General features: G+C 38.1%; 1 protein-coding gene across 10 annotated transcripts in view; it reads left to right on the top strand.

Annotated features, from left to right (window-relative positions):
* The window catches only part of GREB1L (GREB1 like retinoic acid receptor coactivator), a 260,561-nt gene that overhangs the window by 211,735 nt on the left and 27,223 nt on the right, over nt 1–21,603 (top strand). For all 10 annotated transcript variants that reach the window (XM_079942265.1, XM_079942261.1, XM_079942260.1 and 7 more), the window contains 3 exons: nt 12,468–12,648; nt 14,421–14,613; nt 21,237–21,370. In XM_079942265.1, coding sequence (XP_079798391.1) covers nt 12,468–12,648; nt 14,421–14,613; nt 21,237–21,370 — 508 coding nt within the window. The remainder of the gene's footprint in view (nt 1–12,467; nt 12,649–14,420; nt 14,614–21,236; nt 21,371–21,603) is intronic.

Below are 21,603 nucleotides of genomic sequence, written 5' to 3'. Positions count from 1 at the left end.
AATTAAATATGATTTTCATTTCCTTTTAAGCATTAGAATATTTTTGCATACCAAAACTTCAGAGAAATTAATTTGATCCCAAGGGAAGATGAACAGCTAAAACTAAGAATAGTTTTATTTTTCTTTAGGATGTCTTCTTGACAGGAAGAACAAGAAATAAAACTTAGAAATGAAAAATGTAGAAATAAAATTATTTATTAAAAAACATCAAGAGAGGGCTTCCCTGGTGGCGCAGTGGTTGAGAGTCCGCCTTCCAATGCATGGGACACGGGTTCGTGCCCCGGTCCGGGAAGATCCCACATGCCGTGGAGCGGCTGGGCCCGTGAGCCATGGCCGCTGGGCCTGCGCATCCGGAGCCTGTGCTCCGCAACGGGAGAGGCCACAACAGTGAGAGGCCCGCGTACCGCAAAAAAAAAAAAAAAAAAAAAAAAAAAAATCAAGAGATAATAACATTCAAGCCAGACCACATTGTTCTCTCCAAATAAATAAGCAGTACCATGGGGCATTGAATGAGCACTGGGTCATTTTTACTGATACCTGGACATTTTAGATTTCCCTGATTATTATCAGTTTAACCTGATACTCAGGCTGATTAGCTCCTTCGAGTGATGGGTTCTGGCCACTCATTCAGACTTTTCACCTCTATGGCTTTGACACTAGTGCTCACAAGATATTGTGGACTTGGTGCCTGTGTTCTTGGTTTTATTCCCCTTCAAGACCCTTAGATGGTTGAAAAATTGCTGTTTCCCCTTTAAAGTTTTGTGAGGAATGGCCTTGGAGGACATGATATTGTTTTTCTCTAATCCCATAAAGGGGAATTCAGGCTAATGCTTAAACATATCTGGCCCCGTAGCCTTCAGTAAAGCCAAAGGGGGCACAAGTGGCTACAGTCTAGTTGCTTGGAGTCCTTGTCCATCCAAGAAGGTTCCTCTTCTTTGGAGTTGGTTATTTCCATGGAAGACGTCCATGACTGTGGCACCACCTAAGGCAGCTCCCAACGTTCAGATCAATCACCTTTAGGGAACACCAACCAATCACCAAACACTTTAGGTGATTCCCAACCACCACTGGCTCTGTCCTAGGACTCAATAAGTTGCAAAATGTCCTAAAAGAAGAAGAGTTACTGATGCCTCCTAAGTTCCCATTCATGTTAAAAAGTAAGATTTATTATTGAGGTAGACACGGCCCTGAATCTCTTGGTGCTACCATCAGTATCCCAGTTGGACTCTGCTGATGTCCATTTTTTATTGTGGAGTTGGAAAAATGTGAGATTTGCTTATGATTTATTAGAACATAAACTTTTATTTAATCCTATAGAACTGTGATAAATAAATTATCGAGAATATAGAAAGTGACCTTTCTCAGACCAGCCATTTCTCGGCACTTCTGACCATGTTCAGATGTCACACCTCTAAGTATATTTTTGGAAAACAAAACAAAACATGAGGGTAAAACCAGAAACTAATGAAAAAGTTATCCTATATGGGGTGGAAGAGATAGGGATGGAATGAGTATAACTTTTAATATAGTTTTGACTTTTGATCCTTATAAATGAGTTACATAGTCAAAAAATTAAATTAAATTAAGATGATGGGGAAAAATATTAAATGCAAACAAAAATAAATGAACCTAACTGCATATCAAATTGATAACATAACCACACACCAAAAAGAATTAATTCAAGGATTGTTTTAAACACGGTTTTCTTATTGAACATTCTCAGTGTGATATATCATATCCTAAGGGTAAAAAGAATTGCAAATGAATCTTGAATTTTAATCAGTATGTGGTTGGAAGTGGTACTGATAATCTTAAGCTATTTTGTGTATATCACAGTATAGAGAAAATGGGTAAATATTTTAATGTTGAAAAACAGTGTTCTTACATGAAAGAAAGGAGAAATATTCATTTTAGATTTAAATTGGAGATAGAAGTATAAACTTATAACTTGAAAAATACTAAATGTCTCTTAGCTCTGTCCACTGAAAGGTTTTAAAAGCAGTGATATTTTGGGACTTTCTTGGCGGTCCAGTGGTTAAGACATAGCTTTCCACTGCAGGGGGTGCGGGTTTGATCCCTGGTCGAGGAGCTAAGATCCCACATGCCTTGCGGCCAGGAAACCAAAACTTGGAACGGAAGCAGTGTTGTGGTGAATTCAAGACTTTAAAAATGGTCCACATCATAATAATCTTTAAAAATAAAATGATACTTTAGGGCTTCCCTGGTGGCGCAGTGGTTGAGAGTCCGCCTGCCGATGCAGGGGACAGGGGTTCGAGCCCCGGTCCAGGAAGATCCCACGTGCCGCAGAGCAGCTGGGCCCGTGAGCCATGGCCGCTGAGCCTGCGCGTCCGGAGCCTGTGCTCCGCAACGGGAGAGGCCACAACAGTGAGAGGCCCGCGTACCGCAAAAAAAATAAAATAAAATAAAATGATATTTTAGTATCAAATGTGTGTGTGTGCACATTTAGCATCTAGATCTTAGGTTATGAATACCATTCCCCATTATACCAGCTCTGAGGTAGGAACAGTCTGGAATCTTGGTTTCCAGAAAGTGCGAAAGTACTCAAAGATCGATGGAGGTATGTCGAAAGGACACAGCAGCCTGCTTGAAGGAGACTTTGCTGTCCAAACTTGGTAATTTGGGGCATCTAAAGGAATGATGGCAGTGGATTGTAACCTACTGGATTTTTGTAAAGCCCATGAGTCCACAGTAATGCTAAAAAAAATAAAAGGGGCAGGAGTGAGGGGTGGGACGGAAGCTCTCCTTTATAAAAGAGTACCAGCTAATCAACATAAGAAAATAACAGAATTAAGAAATCCCTGTTTTGCACTACCAATATAGTAAGTAGGATGATGTAGTGGAGCATTAAGTTCAGTGAACAAAGACATGTGTTCTTTCTTTTTATTTTTTGCGGTACGCGGGCCTCTCACTGTTGTGGCCTCTCCCGTTGCGGAGCACAGGCTCCGGACGCGCAGGCTCAGCGGCCATGGCTCACAGGCCCAGCCGCTCCGTGGCATGTGGGATCTTCCCGGACCGGGGCACGAACCTGTGTCCCCTGCATCGGCAGGCAGACTCTCAACCACTGCGCCACCAGGGAAGCCCTACAATATAATTATTGATTCTGGCAAGTATCATCAATGGGTACTGAAACCATTGGGTAAAATGTATTCAGTAACAAATATTCACACAGTCTCAAAGTGTCATCCCACATATTAAAAATTACAAAGAGGAAAAGGCATCTTTACAATGGAGAGACCTGGCAGTAGACAGTACCATGTCCATGCAATCAAACTTCGCCATCTCCCATTATGGGACAGATTGACATTATGAACAAGGGGAAGTACATGATGTCACCTATGAAGTATAATTGCCAAAAATGTTTAACCTGAATCTAATCACAAGGACACTATCTGAAAAATCCAGATTGTGTGACATTCTACAAAACAACTAGCCTGCATTTTTAAAATATCGATGAAAAGACCAAAAAAGAAAAAAGACAGGGGAGCTGTTTTAATTATACAGAATAAAGAGACACTGCGAGCAAGTACAATGCTTAATTCTTGATTGGATCTTAGACCTAAAAATAAAAAGTAAAAAACACAGCTCTGGGACAATTCGTGAAAATCATATCTACTACTATATGTAAAATAGGTAACTAATAACAACCTACTGCATAGCACAGGGAACGCTACTCAGTACTCTTTAATGACCTATATGGGAATAGAATCTAATAAAGAGTGGATATATGTATATGTATAACTGATTCACTTTGCTGTACAGCAGAAACTAACACTGTAAATCAACTACACTCCAATAAAAATTAGTTTAAAAAATACAAATGTATGCTGTGTACTAGAGAATATTATATCAATGTTAGTTCAATTCTTTGGATGTAATAATGGTATTTTAGTTATGTAAGAGAATGCCTTTGCTCTTAAGAAATACATATTGAGGTATATAAGGGTGAATATTATATATTCTAAATTATTCAGCGATAATAACAACAATGAATAAAAAGTAATAAAGAGAAAAAGCAAATGTACCAAAATATTAACAATTGGTGAAGCTAATTGAAGGGTATACAAGTATTTATTGCACTAGTCTTTCAACTTTTCTATAGTATTCAAAGTAGAAAGAGAATTTAAGAAATTTTAAATATTGAATAGATCAAATTTATAAATTTTATGAGGTATTAAAAATCACAATATAGTGAACACCCATGTACCTATCAAAATAACTTACTGAAGACTCTTGTTCCCCTCCCTGATGCTAACATTCATCTTCTTTCAAGGGTAACTATTATGCTGAATTTTGTGTTTATTATTCCCTTGTTTTATTTATAGTTTTGCCATAGTGCATAACTCCTAAACAATATATTGTTTAATTTTGTATACTTTAAACCTTTTTGTAAGTGCATTTGTCTGTAATTTACTTTTTATACTCAATATTACATTCCTGTGATTAATCCTGTTGTTGTATATAGCTGTAATTCACTAATTTTACTGCTTTTTAGTATTCTATTCAATGAATATAACACACATTTTAAAAAAATCATCTCTCCTGTTGATGGACATTTAGGGTGTTTCTAGTTTTTTACTATTTCAAACAGTGCTGGTACACATGTACAAGAGTTTCTCTGAGAGAAGAATTGTTGGGGCATAGGTTATGTACACTTTCAACCTTTCTAAATAATGCTGATTTTTTTCCAAGGTGGTTGGTTATATTTACATTCCCACTAGCGATGTATGTGTTTCAGTTGCAAATGTTTGATATGGTCATGCTTATTTTTAAGTTTTTTTTAATTTTTAAATGATTTTATATCTTCAGAAAAGTCACAGAAACAGTACAAGAGATCCAAACATGACATTTAAAAATAATTCCATTCTCCAATAAAGATGTTAAAAAAAAAAAAGAAAATTATCACAATATGCTGGCTTAAAAAAATCCATTTATAATAGCATCAAAAGGAATAAAATACTTAGGCATATATTTGATGAAAGAAGTGTGAAACTTATACTCTGAAAACTAAAAAACATTGTTGAAAGAAATTTAAAAAGACCTAAATAAATGTAAAGGTAGTCTACATTCATGAATTGGAAGACATTAATATTTTTAAGATGGCAGTATTCCCCAAATTGATCTACAGATTCAATGCATTCCCTATCAAAAGCCCAGCTGACTTCTTTGCATAAATTAACAAGCTGATCCTAAAATTCATGTGGAAATTCAAGGGACCCAGAATACCCAAAACAATATTTAAAAAGAAGAACAAAGTTGGAAGACTCTCACTGCCCCATTTTAAAACTTAACACAAAGGTACAGCATTTAGACATTGTGGTACTGGCATAAAGATGACATATAAATCAATGGGATAGAATTGAGAGAGTCTAGAAATAAACCCTGCTATTTATGGTCAACTGAATTTTGACCAGGGTGCCAAGCCCATTCAATGGGGAAAGTAATCTTTTCGACAAATGGTGCTGGGGCAACTTGATATCCATATGTGAAAGAATGAAGTTGGACCTTTACCTCAAAAGCAAAAAGTAACTTAAAACAGATCAAAGACCTAAATGTAAGACCTAAAACAATAAAATTCTTAGAAGAAAACATAGGTGTAAATCTTCATGACTTTGGATCAAGCAACGATTTCTTAGATACGATTCCAAGAGCACCACCACCAACAACAACAACAAAAATAGATAAACGGGACACCATCAAAATTAAAAACATTTGTGCTTCAAAGGACACCATCAAGAAAATGAAAAGAGAACCCACAGAATGGGAGAAATTATTTGCAAATCATATGTCTGATAAGAGACATATCTATAATATTTAAAGACCTATTATAACTCAATAATAAAAAGACAAATAGCCTAATTAAGATATGGGTGAAGGATCTGAATGGGCACATATCCAAAGAAGATATACAGATGACCAAAGAGCACATGAAAAGATCCTCAACACCATTAGGCAGTTGGAGAAATGAAAATCAAAAACACAATGAATACTACTTCATGCCCATGAGGATTGCTATAAGCAAAAAGAGAGAAAATAACAAGTAATATGTAGAGAAACTGGAAGTTCATACACTGCTGGTGGGAATGTAAGTGGTTTAGCTACTTTAGAAAACAGTCTAGCAGTTCTACAAATGGTTAAACAAAGAGTTACCATATGATCCAGCCATTCTACTCCTAGATATGAAATGAGAGAGAAGTGAAAATATAGGTCCACACAAAAAACCTGTACACAAAAGTTTACAATAGCATTATTCATAATAACCAAAAAGTGGAAACAGTTCAAATGTCTATCATGTCCATAATGAATGGATATATAAAATGTAGTAAACTATACAATGGAATATTACTCAGCAATAAAAAGAAATGAAGTATTGATGAATGCTAAAACATGGATGAAATTTGAATACGGTATTCCAAGTGAAAGAAGCCAGTCACACAAGATCAGATATTGTTATGATTCCATTTACATTAAATGTCCAGAGCAAGCAGACCTCTAGAGAAAGAAAATATATTGGTAATTGCCTAGGGCTGGGAGACTGAGGGGGGAATTGAGGGATGATGGTTAAAGGGTCTGGGGTTTCACGAAAACGTTCTAAAATTGCTTGTAGTGATTGTTGTACAACTCTGTGAATTTACTAAAAGCTATTGAATTGCACATTTTATATGGGTGAAATGTATGTGGACTATATATTAATAAAGCTGTTAAAAAATAGGGAGTTCACATAAACCCTTCACCAGCTTTGCTTAAAGTTGAGAATTTATATAACCATAGTGCCATGATCAAAACAGGAAATCAATTCTGGAACAAAACTATTAACCAACTAAAGACCTCACTAGTTTTCCCTTAATGTCATTTTTCGTTCCAGGATTCAATCCAGGATCAAACATTGCATTCAGTTCTTTTGTCCTCTTAGTCTCCTGCAACCTGGGACATGTCTTCAATTTTGCCTTGTTTTTCATGACTTTAACTGCTATCTCCAATTCCATGTGAACACTGCAAGGTTCCTTTTAGTCCTTCCCCATTTCTCTATTTGTAACTTCTTTCTCTGACAGGGAGAAACCTGATTCTTTTTTTTTTTTTTTTTCGATACGCGGGCCTCTCACTGTTGTGGTCTCTCCCGTTGCGGAGCACAGGCTCCGGACGCGCAGGCTCAGCGGCCATGGCTCGCGGGCCCAGCTGCTCTGCGGCATGTGGGATCTTCCCGGACTGGGGCACGAACCCACGTCCCCTGCATCGGCAGGCGGACTCTCAACCACTGCGCCACAAGGGAAGCCCAGAAACCTGATTCTTGTTATCTATAATGTACATATTCACTTCTTTGATTTTTTTCCTAGAAGTTACACAATTGCTAACCCACACCCCTGTGAGAAAATAGATTGCCAGCTGAAGTGTTGCCATACAATTCTTTTGGTCTTTAGCCTTATGGTTTCCAGCCAAAACTGATTTGTTTTACTGAGGTTTGCTCTTTTCATGCTCACCCCCCATCAATGTGGTTATGTTAGTTTTCATTTGTTACCATTTGGATCCCATGTTGCCTGCCTCTCCTCCCACCCAACCCCCCATGCCCCACTCCATTCTTTTTTTTTTTTTTCTTTTTTAAATATTTATTTATTTATTTGGCTGCGCCGGGTCTTAGTTGTGGCACTCAGGATCTTTGTTGCGGCATGTGGGATCTAGTTCCCTGACCAGGGATCGAACCCGGGCCCCCTGCATTGGGAGTACGGAGTCTTAACCGCTGGACCACCAGGGAAGTCCCCCCACTCCATTCATTTTTTTTTAAATTTATTTTTGGCTGCATTGGGTCTTCCATGCTGCGCGCAGGCTTTCTCTAGTTGTGGCAAGCCTGGGCTACTCTTCGTTGCAGTGCACAGGCTTCTCCTTGCGGTGGCTTCTCTTGTTGCTTCTCCTTGCGGTGGCTTCTCTTGTTGCGGAGCATGGGCTCTGGGCGCGCGGGCTTCAGTAGCGTGGGCTGTAAGGCACAGGCTCAGTAGTTGTAGCGCACAGGCTTAGTGGCTCCGCGGCATGTGGGATCTTCCCGGACCAGGGCTCGAACCCGTGTCCCCTGCACTGGCAGGCGGATTCTTAACCATTGCGCCACCAGGGAAGTCCCCCCACCCCCCTACTCCATTCTTGATTAACTTTGTTCTATGGTTGTAAGAGTCAAAGCTATACAAAACAGTATATTCAGAGAAGCATCTTCCCCTCCTCATACCTACTCATTCCCATTCTCCCTTCTTTACACCCCTTTCCCACCCATCCCCCTACTGGTAACCAATCTCTTTAGGTTGTGGTTTATCCTTCTTGAATTTGTTTTGCAGAAATGAGGTACATAAGTATTTTCTTTCATCCACTACTTTCTTACAGTCATCTTGTTTTAAAAAATTTGTATTAATGTGGTATTATTCCATTTTATTATGGTTTTTATTTCCCTTATTACTAATGAAGCTGAACATCTTTTCAGATATTTATTGGCCATTTGGGTTTCTTCTAAGAAATGCCTGCTAAAGTTTTTTTTTTTTTTTTGCCCATTTTCTCTTGGATTTGTAGGAGTAATTTATGTATTCTGAATACTAATCCTTTTTAGTAATACTAGTTACAGATTTGGAAGGCTCGTCTTTTTATTTATAATATCTTTGATGAATAGACCTTCTTAGTTTATCTATCATTTGGCCTTTTCTGTTTAAGTAATCCTCTACGAGTTGCCACAGTTATTCTCCTTTATTGTCTTCTAAAATTTTTAGAGTTTTGTCTTTTACATTTCAGTTTTTAATCCACCTGAATTTTTTTTTCTTTTTCTTTTTTTTTGCATATCAGGTAAGATCCAATATAATTTCTTGGTTCTTCAGTGCTGACTGTTGAAGAGCCCATCCTTTACCACTGATCTACATTGCAAGCTTTATCATAAATCTCCATTTTATATGCATGTGGGTGTGTTTCCAGGGTTTGCTCCATGCCAAAACCACTGTCTTGTTAATACAGCTGTATAATTCTTAGTCTCTGGTAAGGCAGATCTCTCCCACCTTTTCTACTTCAGGTCTGTCTTGACTATTCTTGGTTCTTTGCTCTGCCATATACATTTTTAAACAATTTAAAATTTTAACTATATGTTTATGATATGCTTCCAATTTAAGTCTTCTTTAATGTCATTAATAGTTTCATCATTTTCTCCATAAAGGTCTTATACACCTTTTATAAGATTTATTCGTAGATAATATTTTCTGACGTCATTGTAAAATAGTTTTTTTAAAATACATTTCCTAACTGTTTGCTGTTGGTATATAGAAATACAACTAATTTTTATAAATTGATTTTGAATCCATCAACTTAACTACATTCTTATTAATTTAATTGATTTATTGATGGATTATTTTATGTTTTCTACCAAGACATATTATTAGTAAATAGTGATAGTTTTGTTTCTTTCTCTTTTTTTCAGTAATTGGTGGTTCCATTTATTTCTAAATATAGTAAGAGCATAAGATATTTTTATTGAGTTGAAATAAAATGCTTGTAATGATGCCATTAACACCTCTTGAAAGAGGCCCTCTGAAGGAAGAGATCATATCCATTTTTGTTTTACATTTACTAAGGAGAAGCTGTGAAGGGAGAGAGGAATTAAAATGGAGTATTAAATTATATTCTGTTTACATTTTAATATACACTGCGTAAGACCACCAGCTTCTATGAAAGGATAAATACTGTATCATTAGACTGGTTGTGGAGAGTTTTGTTTCTCACTTTACAGTTATAGGTAAAAGAAGTCAGGATATACAGTTATAAAATGTGAGCTAGGTAGCAGAATATCCATTTTAAAAAAGTAGGAAGGAATGCACAAAAATGTTCACAGTGGCTTATTTTGAGTTAAAGAATCCTGGATGATTTTTTCTTTTTTAATATATCTCTATACTTTCCAGTTTTCCCAAGATGAGTATCTATCACTTTCATAACCAGGAAAGAAACAAAACTTAAAACTAAAAGCAAGTCTAAAACAAAATGTAAAGGTAAGGATTATATACTAAAAATGCCCCGTTAGAAATAAAACAATCAAGTACCTCTGATATGCCTCCCCCCACCGAGATATACACTGCAGAGCCAGCTGGCAGCATAGACTAACATACCATGTTATGTCTAAGAGAATGACCTCTGAGATTCATGGAACTTTGTCTTTCCATTAAGGGCATGTATGGACTTGACCTGTCAAAGGCATACAATTGGTCGGCATTTCGTTTGTTTTGAAATGTGATCAACTCAATTATCCATAAGATACATTTTTCCTCTTTGTGAATTATTTATGGTCTTATCATATTAAGAGCCTCCTAACTCTCACTGCTTATTTCCTAAGGATAAACTTAGGAAATATAGACTAATTTTCAACTGGTTCTACTCTCCCTATTTTACAAATAAGGAAACAGAAACCACCAGAGATTAAGTAGGTCCTCTTTCTGTGCCTCTGCTCACCTCCTCTACACCAGAGGACTTTGTCTCTCATCATGACACTTGTCAAAAATATCCATCTTCTCCATCATAAGCTCCATGAGATTAAGATCTTTGTTTGTCCTGCCCTCCTGTGTATCCCCAGGCTGAGCACAATACCTGACATAGTACCTGATATATAATGGATGTTCGGTAAATCTCTGTCGAATGTTGAATAAATTTTATAAGCAATCCACGTTCCAAAAAAACAGACTACTTGCCAAATTAAATGTTTGATTAATTGCTTTTGGAAATATTCACAGCATCATTTGACTACACGTGGGTGGAAATTGAAAACAATCTCTGAGTAAAGGCTCCTGATGAAAAAAGTTTGAAAGCAAAATTACCTTTCTGTTTACCTTTTCTGGTATGATGAATTTTTCATACGGTAAAACATTTTTCCTATTTTCTTTTTTTTTTTTTTTTTTTGCGGTACGCGGGCCTCTCACTGTTGTGGCCTCTCCTGTTGCGGAGCACAGGCTCCGGACGCGCAGGCTCAGCGGCCATGGCTCACGGGCCCAGCCGCTCCGTGGCATGTGGGATCTTCCCGGACCGGGGCACGAACCCGTGTCCCCTGCATCCGCAGGCGGACTCTCAACCACTGCGCCACCAGGGAAGCCCTCCTGTTTTCTTTTATACCATTTAGAGCTATTAGTATTACGGCATCTAGATGCTAATTGCATATAGCTGTTAATTAGTCTGGTTTTATATGAAAAGAAAAACTAGACAAACAAAACTAAGTCAACATAATTCATAAAAGTCTCTTCACTTAACTTGTTTATCTTTTTTAATTTAAATTTTTTTCCACACAGTTGGAACTGGTACATGTGGCTGATATTGGATATAAAATAGATATCCTTGGAGGACCATATCTAACCCCCAAATGTGACATATCTAACCCTAATCAGTCTTCTGGTTCCTTCTGCCTGGAGGGTCATGGGCTTGAGTGACAAGGCTCTCCTCTCAGAGGGCTGAGTGTCTTGGGCAGGGGAGTGTTGTGCACCCTTGTTTGGGGGCAGTGTTTTTTTTCCAGCTTTATTGAGCTATAATTAACATATTGTCTAAGTTTAAGGTATACAGTGTGATGTTTTCATGCATGTATGTATTGTGAAATGTTCACCACAATAAGGTTAGTTAACACACACTTCACCTCACATAATTGCCACTTTGTCTCTTCATTTTAAAGGAGGATTTGGTGTTTTAATTATCCAACAACAGCTTCATGTGCCTAGAACTATTTTAAATGTCTTTATGTAGAAATAATTTTACTATAGACAGAGATAATGATACAGTACAAGTTTTACAGTTTCTAACATTTTGACAATATAATTATCTTGAGTAATTCAGTTCATTCTATTAATTTGGTACATAATCCAATAATCGTTGAGGGCATCCCATACTCTAGGTACTGTGCAACACTGTCACTATATAAAATGAGTAAAATACTACCTAAAAAAGCTCACGATCTAGTGATGTATCTTTGGATATCAGATTTTATTTTCCTTTTTTCTTATATGTGTTTTGTCGCTAAATTTGGGGTAAGGAAGATTTACACGATTATATCAATTTGGCCAAGAGCTCTAGTCCAAAGCTTCATTTTTTCCAAGTGGCCTATAGTAGCTGTTAGCAGATATATAGAATTTAACTAGACATAATTAAATTCACATATAAATATAAGTTTATATTTCACATATAAATAGAATTTAATTAGACAGAGGTCTCGTACATTCAAGCTTCTACTTAACGTATCAGGTCAGTCCCTGTTGTCATTTGTATGAAGTATGGGAGGTGGGGTGTGGTATTCTAAAGAAAAGGAAACCTGATATTTCCTCTTCAAAACTGTTGTGGGGAATATGGAAAAGGAAAACTATTGCTCTGTAAATCTCTGTATATGGTTAGCACCCAGTATATCAGTACTGAACTTAATCTCATAGACATGTGTGTAAAAAAGATAAACTCTTTTTTCTTCTTGGCAGGTGTCCTTGTAGACTTGGGTCTGGAGGAAAATGGGACAGCCTATCAGAGAGCAGAGAAATATGTTGTTCGCCTAGACAATGAGATTCAAACCAAGTTTGAAGTTTTTATGAGAAGGGTGAAACAGAACCCGTACACACTGTTTGTGCTAGTTCATGACAACTCCCATGTGGAACTAACGAGGTGATTGCTTCAGAGTGAGCAAATACAATATTTCTTCTACAGCAGTAATGGTCATGTACTAAATAATTTAAAAGGTGGTGATTTGAAAGACCATGGACCCTACCAGTTGGCATCTTCTCATGGTTAACTTATTCCCACCCTTTCCTTGCTTTCTCAACTTTTCTGACCACTTTAATGTTGATTTTATTTTCACTGTACTGTGGGCGAATTTACAAATTCCTGTTAAAATCCGGTCTTAAGAGCATTGTGGGACTCAGCTGCTTCAGCGAAAGGGTGGCAACAAGGGGGTTGCGGTGAGTGAGCTCCCAGAAGGGCCATGTGCTTTCCCGCCCACCCCCTCTCCTCCTCGTGGTTCTTCTTGTTTTCTCCTTTTCCTTGTCCTCTCTTCCTTCCTTTCCTGCCATTTCTCTTCCCTCTTCCCTTTAGCAGCAGTGGAGATGCCACTTCAATGATCTGAGAGCAGATCCAAAACCTTCCGCAATCTACCTGTTTAAACAAGAGACCATCCTATCTCTTTATGGGCTTATTAATGAAATAACAGTTTGTGTAGTGTGACGGAGTCAGATCAAATCACAGTACTTATCAAGTAGGGGGTATCTTTGTTCCTATGGATTGAAAAAAGCAAGTAGTTGTTTTTTGTTGTTGTTTTTTTTTAAGGGCAAATAGTTGTCAAATATTACATATCATGGTTTGTCCTCACCACGTCAGGGGAGGGAAATTTCAGGCATCATCAAACATTCATAGATTTTCTTTCCTTAGGACACACTGAGGTTAGGCATCTGGAATTTTTTTGATCTGTGGTAGAAATGTCAGAATTGCAAAAACACTTGTTCAGAAGCCAGAATGTGTTTGGTACTCCATAATCTGAAGTCCAGAGCCATATGTAGGTGTAAATAAGACCTGGTATAACTTGTTAGATTTGCAAGGAAGGAAGGAAGGGAGAGAGGGAGGAAGGAAAGATAAAGAAAAGAAATTTTGCCCACACCTTGTTCAGTTACTGCTCATGTTCTATGAGCAGAAGTAGCTCACTGACCTTGTATACCTCATCTTTGAAAGTTTGGGGTAATAGCTCTGAGGATTACACATTGGATCTCTCTGTATTTAATCCTCATGGGCCTTGAGATTACTTTTTTGAATATACATATATATATGTATATATATATATAGATAGAGAGAGAGAGAGAGAGAGAGAGGGAGAGAGAGGGAGAGAGGGAGAGGGGTGGGGTGGGGATACCTCCACATTGAACGGAACTGAAAATGACTCAGAGATATGAACATGTTGGTCGTGGGGAGGAGGCCGGAGGAGTCCTCCCCACGGTCTAGCAGCTTCAAGTGAGGAAGGAGAGTGTGTTAACACAGAGGGGATCCCTTGTAGCTTTGGGGCCTCTCTGGGGGTACAGACCATTGCACAGTTATAAGCATCATATTTTGATGGAGAGCTCCCTCATTCAGGTGGGCTTTCAAACTGAAGTGATGCACCTCAGCTACGGAGCTGGATATCCTTGGCTTGGATAACTGAGTTTACACTTTGAGGTATATCAGCGACAAACTGAAAAAGGAAAAAAAAAAAAATCCCTGAAATTTGTCTGAAAGGGGTAAGAAGGTGGGTCCTCTTTGCCTTCCAAATCTAATGTTGGTTGCTTCTGTTCCTGCCCCCAATTAATAGGAACCAGAAAAATAAGAGCTAAAACACCACCTCCATTTTGATATCTGATTCTGCATCTAATCAGTTAAATTAGGAGGTTTTAATGTGACTTTCAATATTTCTACAGTGTCATTTCGGGCTCTTTGTCACATGGTGAACCTGGCCATGGATTGGCTGACAGAGTCATTAACTGCAGAGAGGTTCTGGAAGCTTTCAACCTCCTTGTGCTCCAGGTCACCTCCTGCCCATACACTCTGCAGACCCAACAGTCCCGAATCAGCGCCAACAACGAGGTTCACTGGATACAGCTGGACAGCACAGTGAGTCTCTGTTCTACCCTCTGATACACAGTCATGTTCTCAGTGCCCCTGGGGAGCAGAATCTTGTAATAAAATATGGTCACGGCAAAAGAGTTCAAAAAACTAACTAACATAATGCTTTCTCTTCTAAAAGCTCCATATAATTACAATTATTATTCACTAAAAACTAGTGAATAGTGTCCTCTATAAATTTGATTCGGTGGTTCTTTTTTGGGCTATCATGCAGATACAAAATTGTCTATCCAGTATAGTTTGTCCCCCTAAAATGTGATGTCAGCTGACACCATCCTCAATATCCTGGATTAGCTTTGTGCCTTTAAATGATTCATTCCAATCTAAAACTTGGAAATTTTATTGTCCTCTTGTTTCAGTCTTACTGATCTAGATGTATATCTATATGTTAATTAGTCTCATGCTTCCCAGCAACTGAATTTTTCCTTTTAATCAATTCTCACAGACTTCTAGTTGAAACAGAAGATGCTGGTATTGTTACTCTAAATTACTCAGGGGACTTCCCTGGCAGTCCAGTGGTTAAGTCTCCGTGCTTCCAGCACAGGGCACACGAGTTTGATCCCTGGTCAGGGAACTAAGATCCCACATGCTGCACAGTGTGGCCAAAAAGGAAAAAAAAAAAAGACTTTAAACGGCAATTCCCTGGTGGTCCAGTGGTTAGGACTCCACAGACAAAACAAAACACTCTAAATTACTCAGTAGTGTCATTTAATGCGTTGAGAATAGCTCAGCACTGTACACATCCAGGTCCAGTCCCTAATACTTAAAAGATATTTTCTGTGACCTATAAACTGTAAGCTAAATATATTAGCAAATAAAAAAATGAGTTTTATTAAAAAACAATAAAGATCAGCTGTTAAGCAATAGAACCTTTGTTTAGAAATATTGAACTGTGAGATATTTTTAAATAAACATGTTTCAGTAAAAGAGGCCAGAAATGTCCTACATAAGAATAACTTTATTTTTCAACCCAATGCATTTCACTCTGTTATGAAGTAGGTAAGAAGACTTGGAGCCCTTCTCTTTGAGTATTGGTATGTCCTTTACAATCAAGCAAGCTCAGATCCCTGACTCACGTTGGCATCACCAGTCCCTCCCTTGTGAGAACTGTCTCGGTGTGTTGACTGTCACAAGGAGGTTGCTTTGAGCTTTCACTTTGCTGGTATCTTCTCCACCCTAGCTCTGTCCATGAATTGGGTGGGCAAGTTATGGGTGAGATAAGAGGCTGCCAGAGTTCCTTTGCCTCTGAACCAAAACCGTATGGTGTGCCTAGGGTCTACCCCAGTAGTTGTCCTGACATGGAATGGGATAGCCAGTAGAACTGATAAAAGGAAACAGTGTTTTTAATCCAACAGATAGGGCTCCAACTAAACGTTAAGTTGAATATATTGTTAGGGGGGAAAAAGGAGAACTATCCTATTCTGAACAGTTGGTTCAGTCTTTTTCTGGAAGGGATCACTCCAGTGATAGGAGGACGGGCTCATAGCTTCTGCCCTTTGTCTTCTCCTGATGTGAAATAATAGAGAAACAAGCTTAAAATAATTTTCCTTAAAAGTCATTCCTATGATTGTGGTTAATTTTTTTAAGTATAATGATGGTATTGTGGTTATATTTTTTTAAAGGATTCCAATCTTAGAGGTATCTAGTGAAGTATTTGTGGATTAGGGATATGATACCCAGGATCATATTCAAAATAGTTGAGGGGTGGGGAGTTATTATATTCTAATTAAAGTTTTTAAAAAATCATCCCTATGACATTGAGAGGAGCATGGAGAAAAGGTAAAAACATTGAATCTAATTTACAACAACTTTACACATTTAGGGGCGAAGCTCTAGTGATTAGCTTCCTTTAGTTATCCTGAAGCCAATGTCCTAAAGAAGGAATAATAGAGAAAAGCAAAGAAAGTAGACTCAAAAAATATTAGTGAGCACTTGTGGGCTTGTGTTAGATCTTTCCAAGAACACACAGAGAGCTGATGTTTAAGGAGAAAGCAAAGTACGTATAAAAGCCACTATTATTCCAAAGTAGAATAAGACATAGATAGAGAAAACAGATTGGTGGTTTTCAGAGGCGGGGGCTAGAGGGTAGACAAAATGGGTGAAGGTAGTCAAAAGGTATAGACTTCCAGTTATAAAATAGATAATTCCTGGGGAAATAATGTACAGCAAAGTGACTATAGTTAATAATACTGTATGGTATATTTGAAAGTTGCTAAGAGAGTAGATCTTAAAATTTCTCACCATAAGAAAACAAGAATTATAACCGTGTGTGGTGAGGGATGGGTGTTAACTAAACTTATTGTGGTGATCATTTCACAACATATGCAGATAGCAAACCATTACACCTGAAACTAATATAATTTTATGTCAATTATATCTCAATTTTTTTAAAAAAGAAAAAAATCAAGTTGTACACCTTAAATATATACAATTTGTCAAAACAAAACAAAAAATGTAACAAAAACAAAGTAGAGTAAGACAATTGCAGAAAACCAAAGTGCTCTGTGGGTTGAAAGGAGGGAGAAGTCCCACCCATTTGAGAGCATCAGGAACGGCGACATAGAGGACAGAGCACTTGGGATGGGCCTTGGAGGAGAGGAAGGACAGAGCAGACAGGGGAGCAGCCACTCCTGGCAGCAGACAGCTCGGGCAGGACCACAGAGGAGTAATAAGCATCAGACATTTTTCAGAGAATACTTAGTGGGATGAAAAGAAACCTGGAAATATACATATGGAATCTTTGAGACCAGGCTGGAAAAGCTTACACTTATTACACAGGCATGAACGATATTTTAGCAAGGGCATAGTATTAAAAATAACATTGAGACACAGATGGAGAGAACAAAGGTATGGACACCAAGAGGGGAAAGTGGCGGGGGGGGGTGGGTGATGAATTGGGAGATTGGGATTGACATGTATACACTAATATGTGTAAAATGGATAACTAATAAGAACCGGCTGTATAAAAAAATAAATAAAATTAAATTAAAAAAGAAAAAAGAAATAGCAGAATATACATATTTCTTTTATTTTTTATATTCACAATGTTAATGTACAGCTTGATGCATTTTCACAAACTGAGCACACCCATGGGACCAGCACCCAGATGAAGAACTAGAACGCTAGCACCACTCCAGAAGCCAGGCACTCTCTCACAAGAGGGAAGCACTCTTCTGTCTTGGTTTGCCCCATTTTGAACGTTATATAAATGGAATCATGCAGTAGGCACTCTCTTATATCTGGCTTCTGTGCTCAACATTGTTTGTGAGATTCTTCTATATTTTCCATGAGTCATAAAACATTCATTCTTTTTGCTGTATATAGATTACGCTGGGTGACTCACCACAATTCATTTATTCATCCTATTCACTTATTTCAAATAGTGCTGCTTTAAGCATTTGAGTAGACATATGTATGCATTTTTGTTGGGTATGCATTTGGGAGTGAAATTGCTGAGTTCTGAGTTCAGCTTTAGTAGCTACTAAGAGGTTGCAGTTTAAGGCAAGTTATCAACTATAGAGGCCAAGTCAAAGTGATTAGAAAGGGGGAGATGTGTCATCTGGCTTTTCAGGTTAGAATGAACAAGAACCTAAATCAGAATAGTGGTCCTGGAAATACAAAGGATGGAAGAAATGGTAAATCTTCTAGGATTTATTTATTGGGGAAGAGGGAAGGGTCAGAGATATCTTTGAGGCGATGCCTTTAGTTGGAAAAGAGAAGTCAAGAGGAAGGTGGACCTCTGGAGGGCAGATGAGACGGATGTGGGCTGAGTGAAGACTGGGACGAGTGCACAGTCGCAAATGCAATGTGGGAGTTTTGATTAGGGCTTTACCATGAGGATTTGGAATAGACTTCAGAAATGCTAATCACTGAAGCAGCTGGTGTAGATAAAATCATGGAAGAAAGTAATGAAGAGAACGGCTGAGAGGGCAGTGAGGCCAAGGACTGAGGGTTTGGCCTCAGGAATCCTTGGTGACCTTCCAGGGAACAGTGTCCACAGAGCAGAGCATTTGGCTGGAGGAAAAGCAGAGACCGTAGTGAAAGGACAGGGAGGGCTGCATCTGGGGGTCACTGAGAGGGTAGGACTTTGGGAGGGGAGATATTTTTCTTAAGAGAAGGGACATTATCCCCAAAGATACAAGGATTCAATAAATTGTATCACTTATGATTTGTGATACTTGGGGACGTGTGTTTCTTTAGAGGAACATCATTCTGAGTTTGATAACTCGTATTTTAAAAGATAGTCCCATTAACTTCTACTTACAAGTCTGCACTTACAGTTTAATGCAAACACAACAGAAAGGGGGAACTATTCACTTCTTATTTTTAGTAGCTCTAGTTCTTAAAACCATACTGGCTCCAGCTGGTGATAAGCCATCTATTTAACAAGCTGCCCTCTCATTTTGCTAAGAGAAAGAGAAGTAAAAATGAAAACAGGTGGAGGCTTCCTGTTCCGCAGGTTACAATGCTGTCAGGGAAAGGAGCAGGCTTGGAGTCGGCTTTTACCTCTTCCCAAAGAAACATGATTGTGGATGAGAAGAAATGTGAAAACCACATACATGTAAGATAAAGCTTTTCCCCTTACTCTGTGCCAAGTCGAGATAAAGAGGGAAACTCAGGTGACTGACTTCTTTCATCCTGAAATGACTGATTTGACACAGCTATTCAGAACGCAGCCAAGAATCCAGAAAGACACAAGCAAACAAGTAAACTATAGATGTCGCTCCATCTTTGCTGTAAGGCTCTGAGGAAGCATATTTACTCTCAAATGAGACCCTGTTCCAATAAGCCGGATAAGCTGGTTTGGCGGGGGGGTGGGGGGTGGGCTCAAAAAATTAAAAGCTGCCAATTATAGTATTTTATTTTTATCTTATGGACCTTATAAATGACACAGTTGCTCATCTCTTTGGATGGGTTACTTAAAAGCTCAGAACCAAATTCGCATTCCACTTCTAACAAAACGGCAGAAACTTCTGGGATGCATTTTTGAGAGTACTAACTTCATCCCTGGCCCAGTCTCCTTGCTCTTACCCTTGCTTTTTCTTCCTCTCATTGCTTAATTTCGTCTTATATATTTTAAGCTGCTGTGTAACCTTTATGAGTTGGAGAGTGTTTAAAGAAAAATGTCAGTACATAATAAACAACACATAAAAGTGAGAATAAAATGCACAGGCAACATGACAGCAAGAAGAAATGACTATGAAAAAGTAGTGTACAACAGAGGAAGGAAAATTATTTTAAAAAAACCCCACCAGATACATGAACTCAAAATGTTTATTGATTATTCTGGAGCTACTTAGTTTAAGGACAAGCAGTTTGTCACACATGTCAGGCTCCTCTGAGGAAATCTTTGTGTCACATCCCAAAATAGTTATTCATTTTCATAGTGATGAGTGAATCATCAAGAAGGGGCCTAGATTAAATACTGTGTGTTCTGTTTTAGAAGGAAGAAAACTATATATTTCACCTTTAAAATGAATTTTGTTTGTAAAAGTGCAAGAGAATCACCATCATTAAATAACATCAGAAAAGTTAAAATTTCTGTAATAGAGGCGCTTTTGAGTTTTTTGATCTCCAGCGAGTTCTATAGAACTCATATGTATCAATTTACAGAGCTGCTTCGAGAAGGAAAAAAATCTGACCTTCTGACTCTACAAGCCTAAGAAAAGCTCTTCCTCTAAAAAATCTGAACAAAAGATAGAGAAAACAAACCATCGATGCAGTTATAATCTGCCTTAAGAAAGCATATCAGCATACCACTAATCACATACTAAGTTCATTTGAAGTGAAGGGAAATTTCAGTTGGTGCTTCAGAGATGATTGTAGAGTTGGTATCAGGTTATATAAAGAAACACAGTTTTTGTTCAGCTTTATTGAGGTATAACTGACAGATAAAAGATATTTAAAGTATACATTGTGATGATTTATGTATACATTTTTAAAGGATGAGGACTCCTATCTAGTTAATTAACACATTCATCACCAAATATATGTATATATACATACACACACGTACAAATATGTAATTTCCTGAGGAACCTCCATACTATTTTTTCCATAGTGGCTGCACCAATTTACGTTCCCACCAACAGTGCACAAGGGTTCCCTTTTCTCTGCATCTACTGACACATCATCTCTAATCTTTTTGATGATAGCCATTCTAACAGGTGTGAGGTGATAGCCCCTTGTGGTTTTGATCTGCATTTCCCTAATAATTAGTGCTATTGAGCACATTTTCATGTACCTGTTGGCCATCTGTAGGTCTTCTTTAGAAAAATGTCTATTCAGATCCTCTGCCCAGTTTTTAATTGGATTTGGTGGCGGGGGGGCGGGTTGCTATTGAGTTGTATGAGCTCTTTACAGATTTTGGATATTAGCCCTTTATCAGATAAATGATTTGCAAATATTTTCTCCCATTCAGTAGGTTGCCTTTTCATTTTGTTTCCTTTGCTGTGCAGAAGCTTTTTAGCTTGATGTAGTCCTAATTGCTTATTCACAATTTTTTTAACCTTCTAGGCAATAGCCTATTACAGGTCCCTTCTCCCCCGACCCCCAGAAAATAAGACACATTGTATCCTGCCGTCACTGGGTTTTGCTCTGTTTTGAACCAGGAGGACATGAGCTGCAAGGAGAAGCTGTACTTCGGCATGAACGAGTACAGTAAATCTCTTCAGTGGGGAATCACGAGCCCACTTCTGAGATGTGATGAGACTTTTGAAAAGATGGTGAACACACTCTTGGAGAGGTAAATAAGGACTTTCAACCTTTTCTTTAGCTGTACTTGCATGTCTGAAATAGCCAAATGTCTTTTGTGTCAGTGTCACAGGGAATTTTGGTGGAGCCCAGGCTGTGCAAATGACATGTGAAGGCAGAATAAAAATAGCCTTTCCTAAGATGACCTTTCACTCAGATGGGTTTTCTATGATCATCCAAGACCAACAAAGGAAACCAGTGACTCAGAGTGGGAGGTAGAACCAC

This window comes from Stenella coeruleoalba (genome assembly GCF_951394435.1).
Source record: "Stenella coeruleoalba genome assembly, chromosome: 14".
In the NCBI taxonomy this organism is placed as follows: Eukaryota; Metazoa; Chordata; class Mammalia; order Artiodactyla; family Delphinidae; genus Stenella; species Stenella coeruleoalba.
Note: the sequence above shows the minus strand (reverse complement) of the source record. Positions and strands in the feature narration are given on the sequence as shown.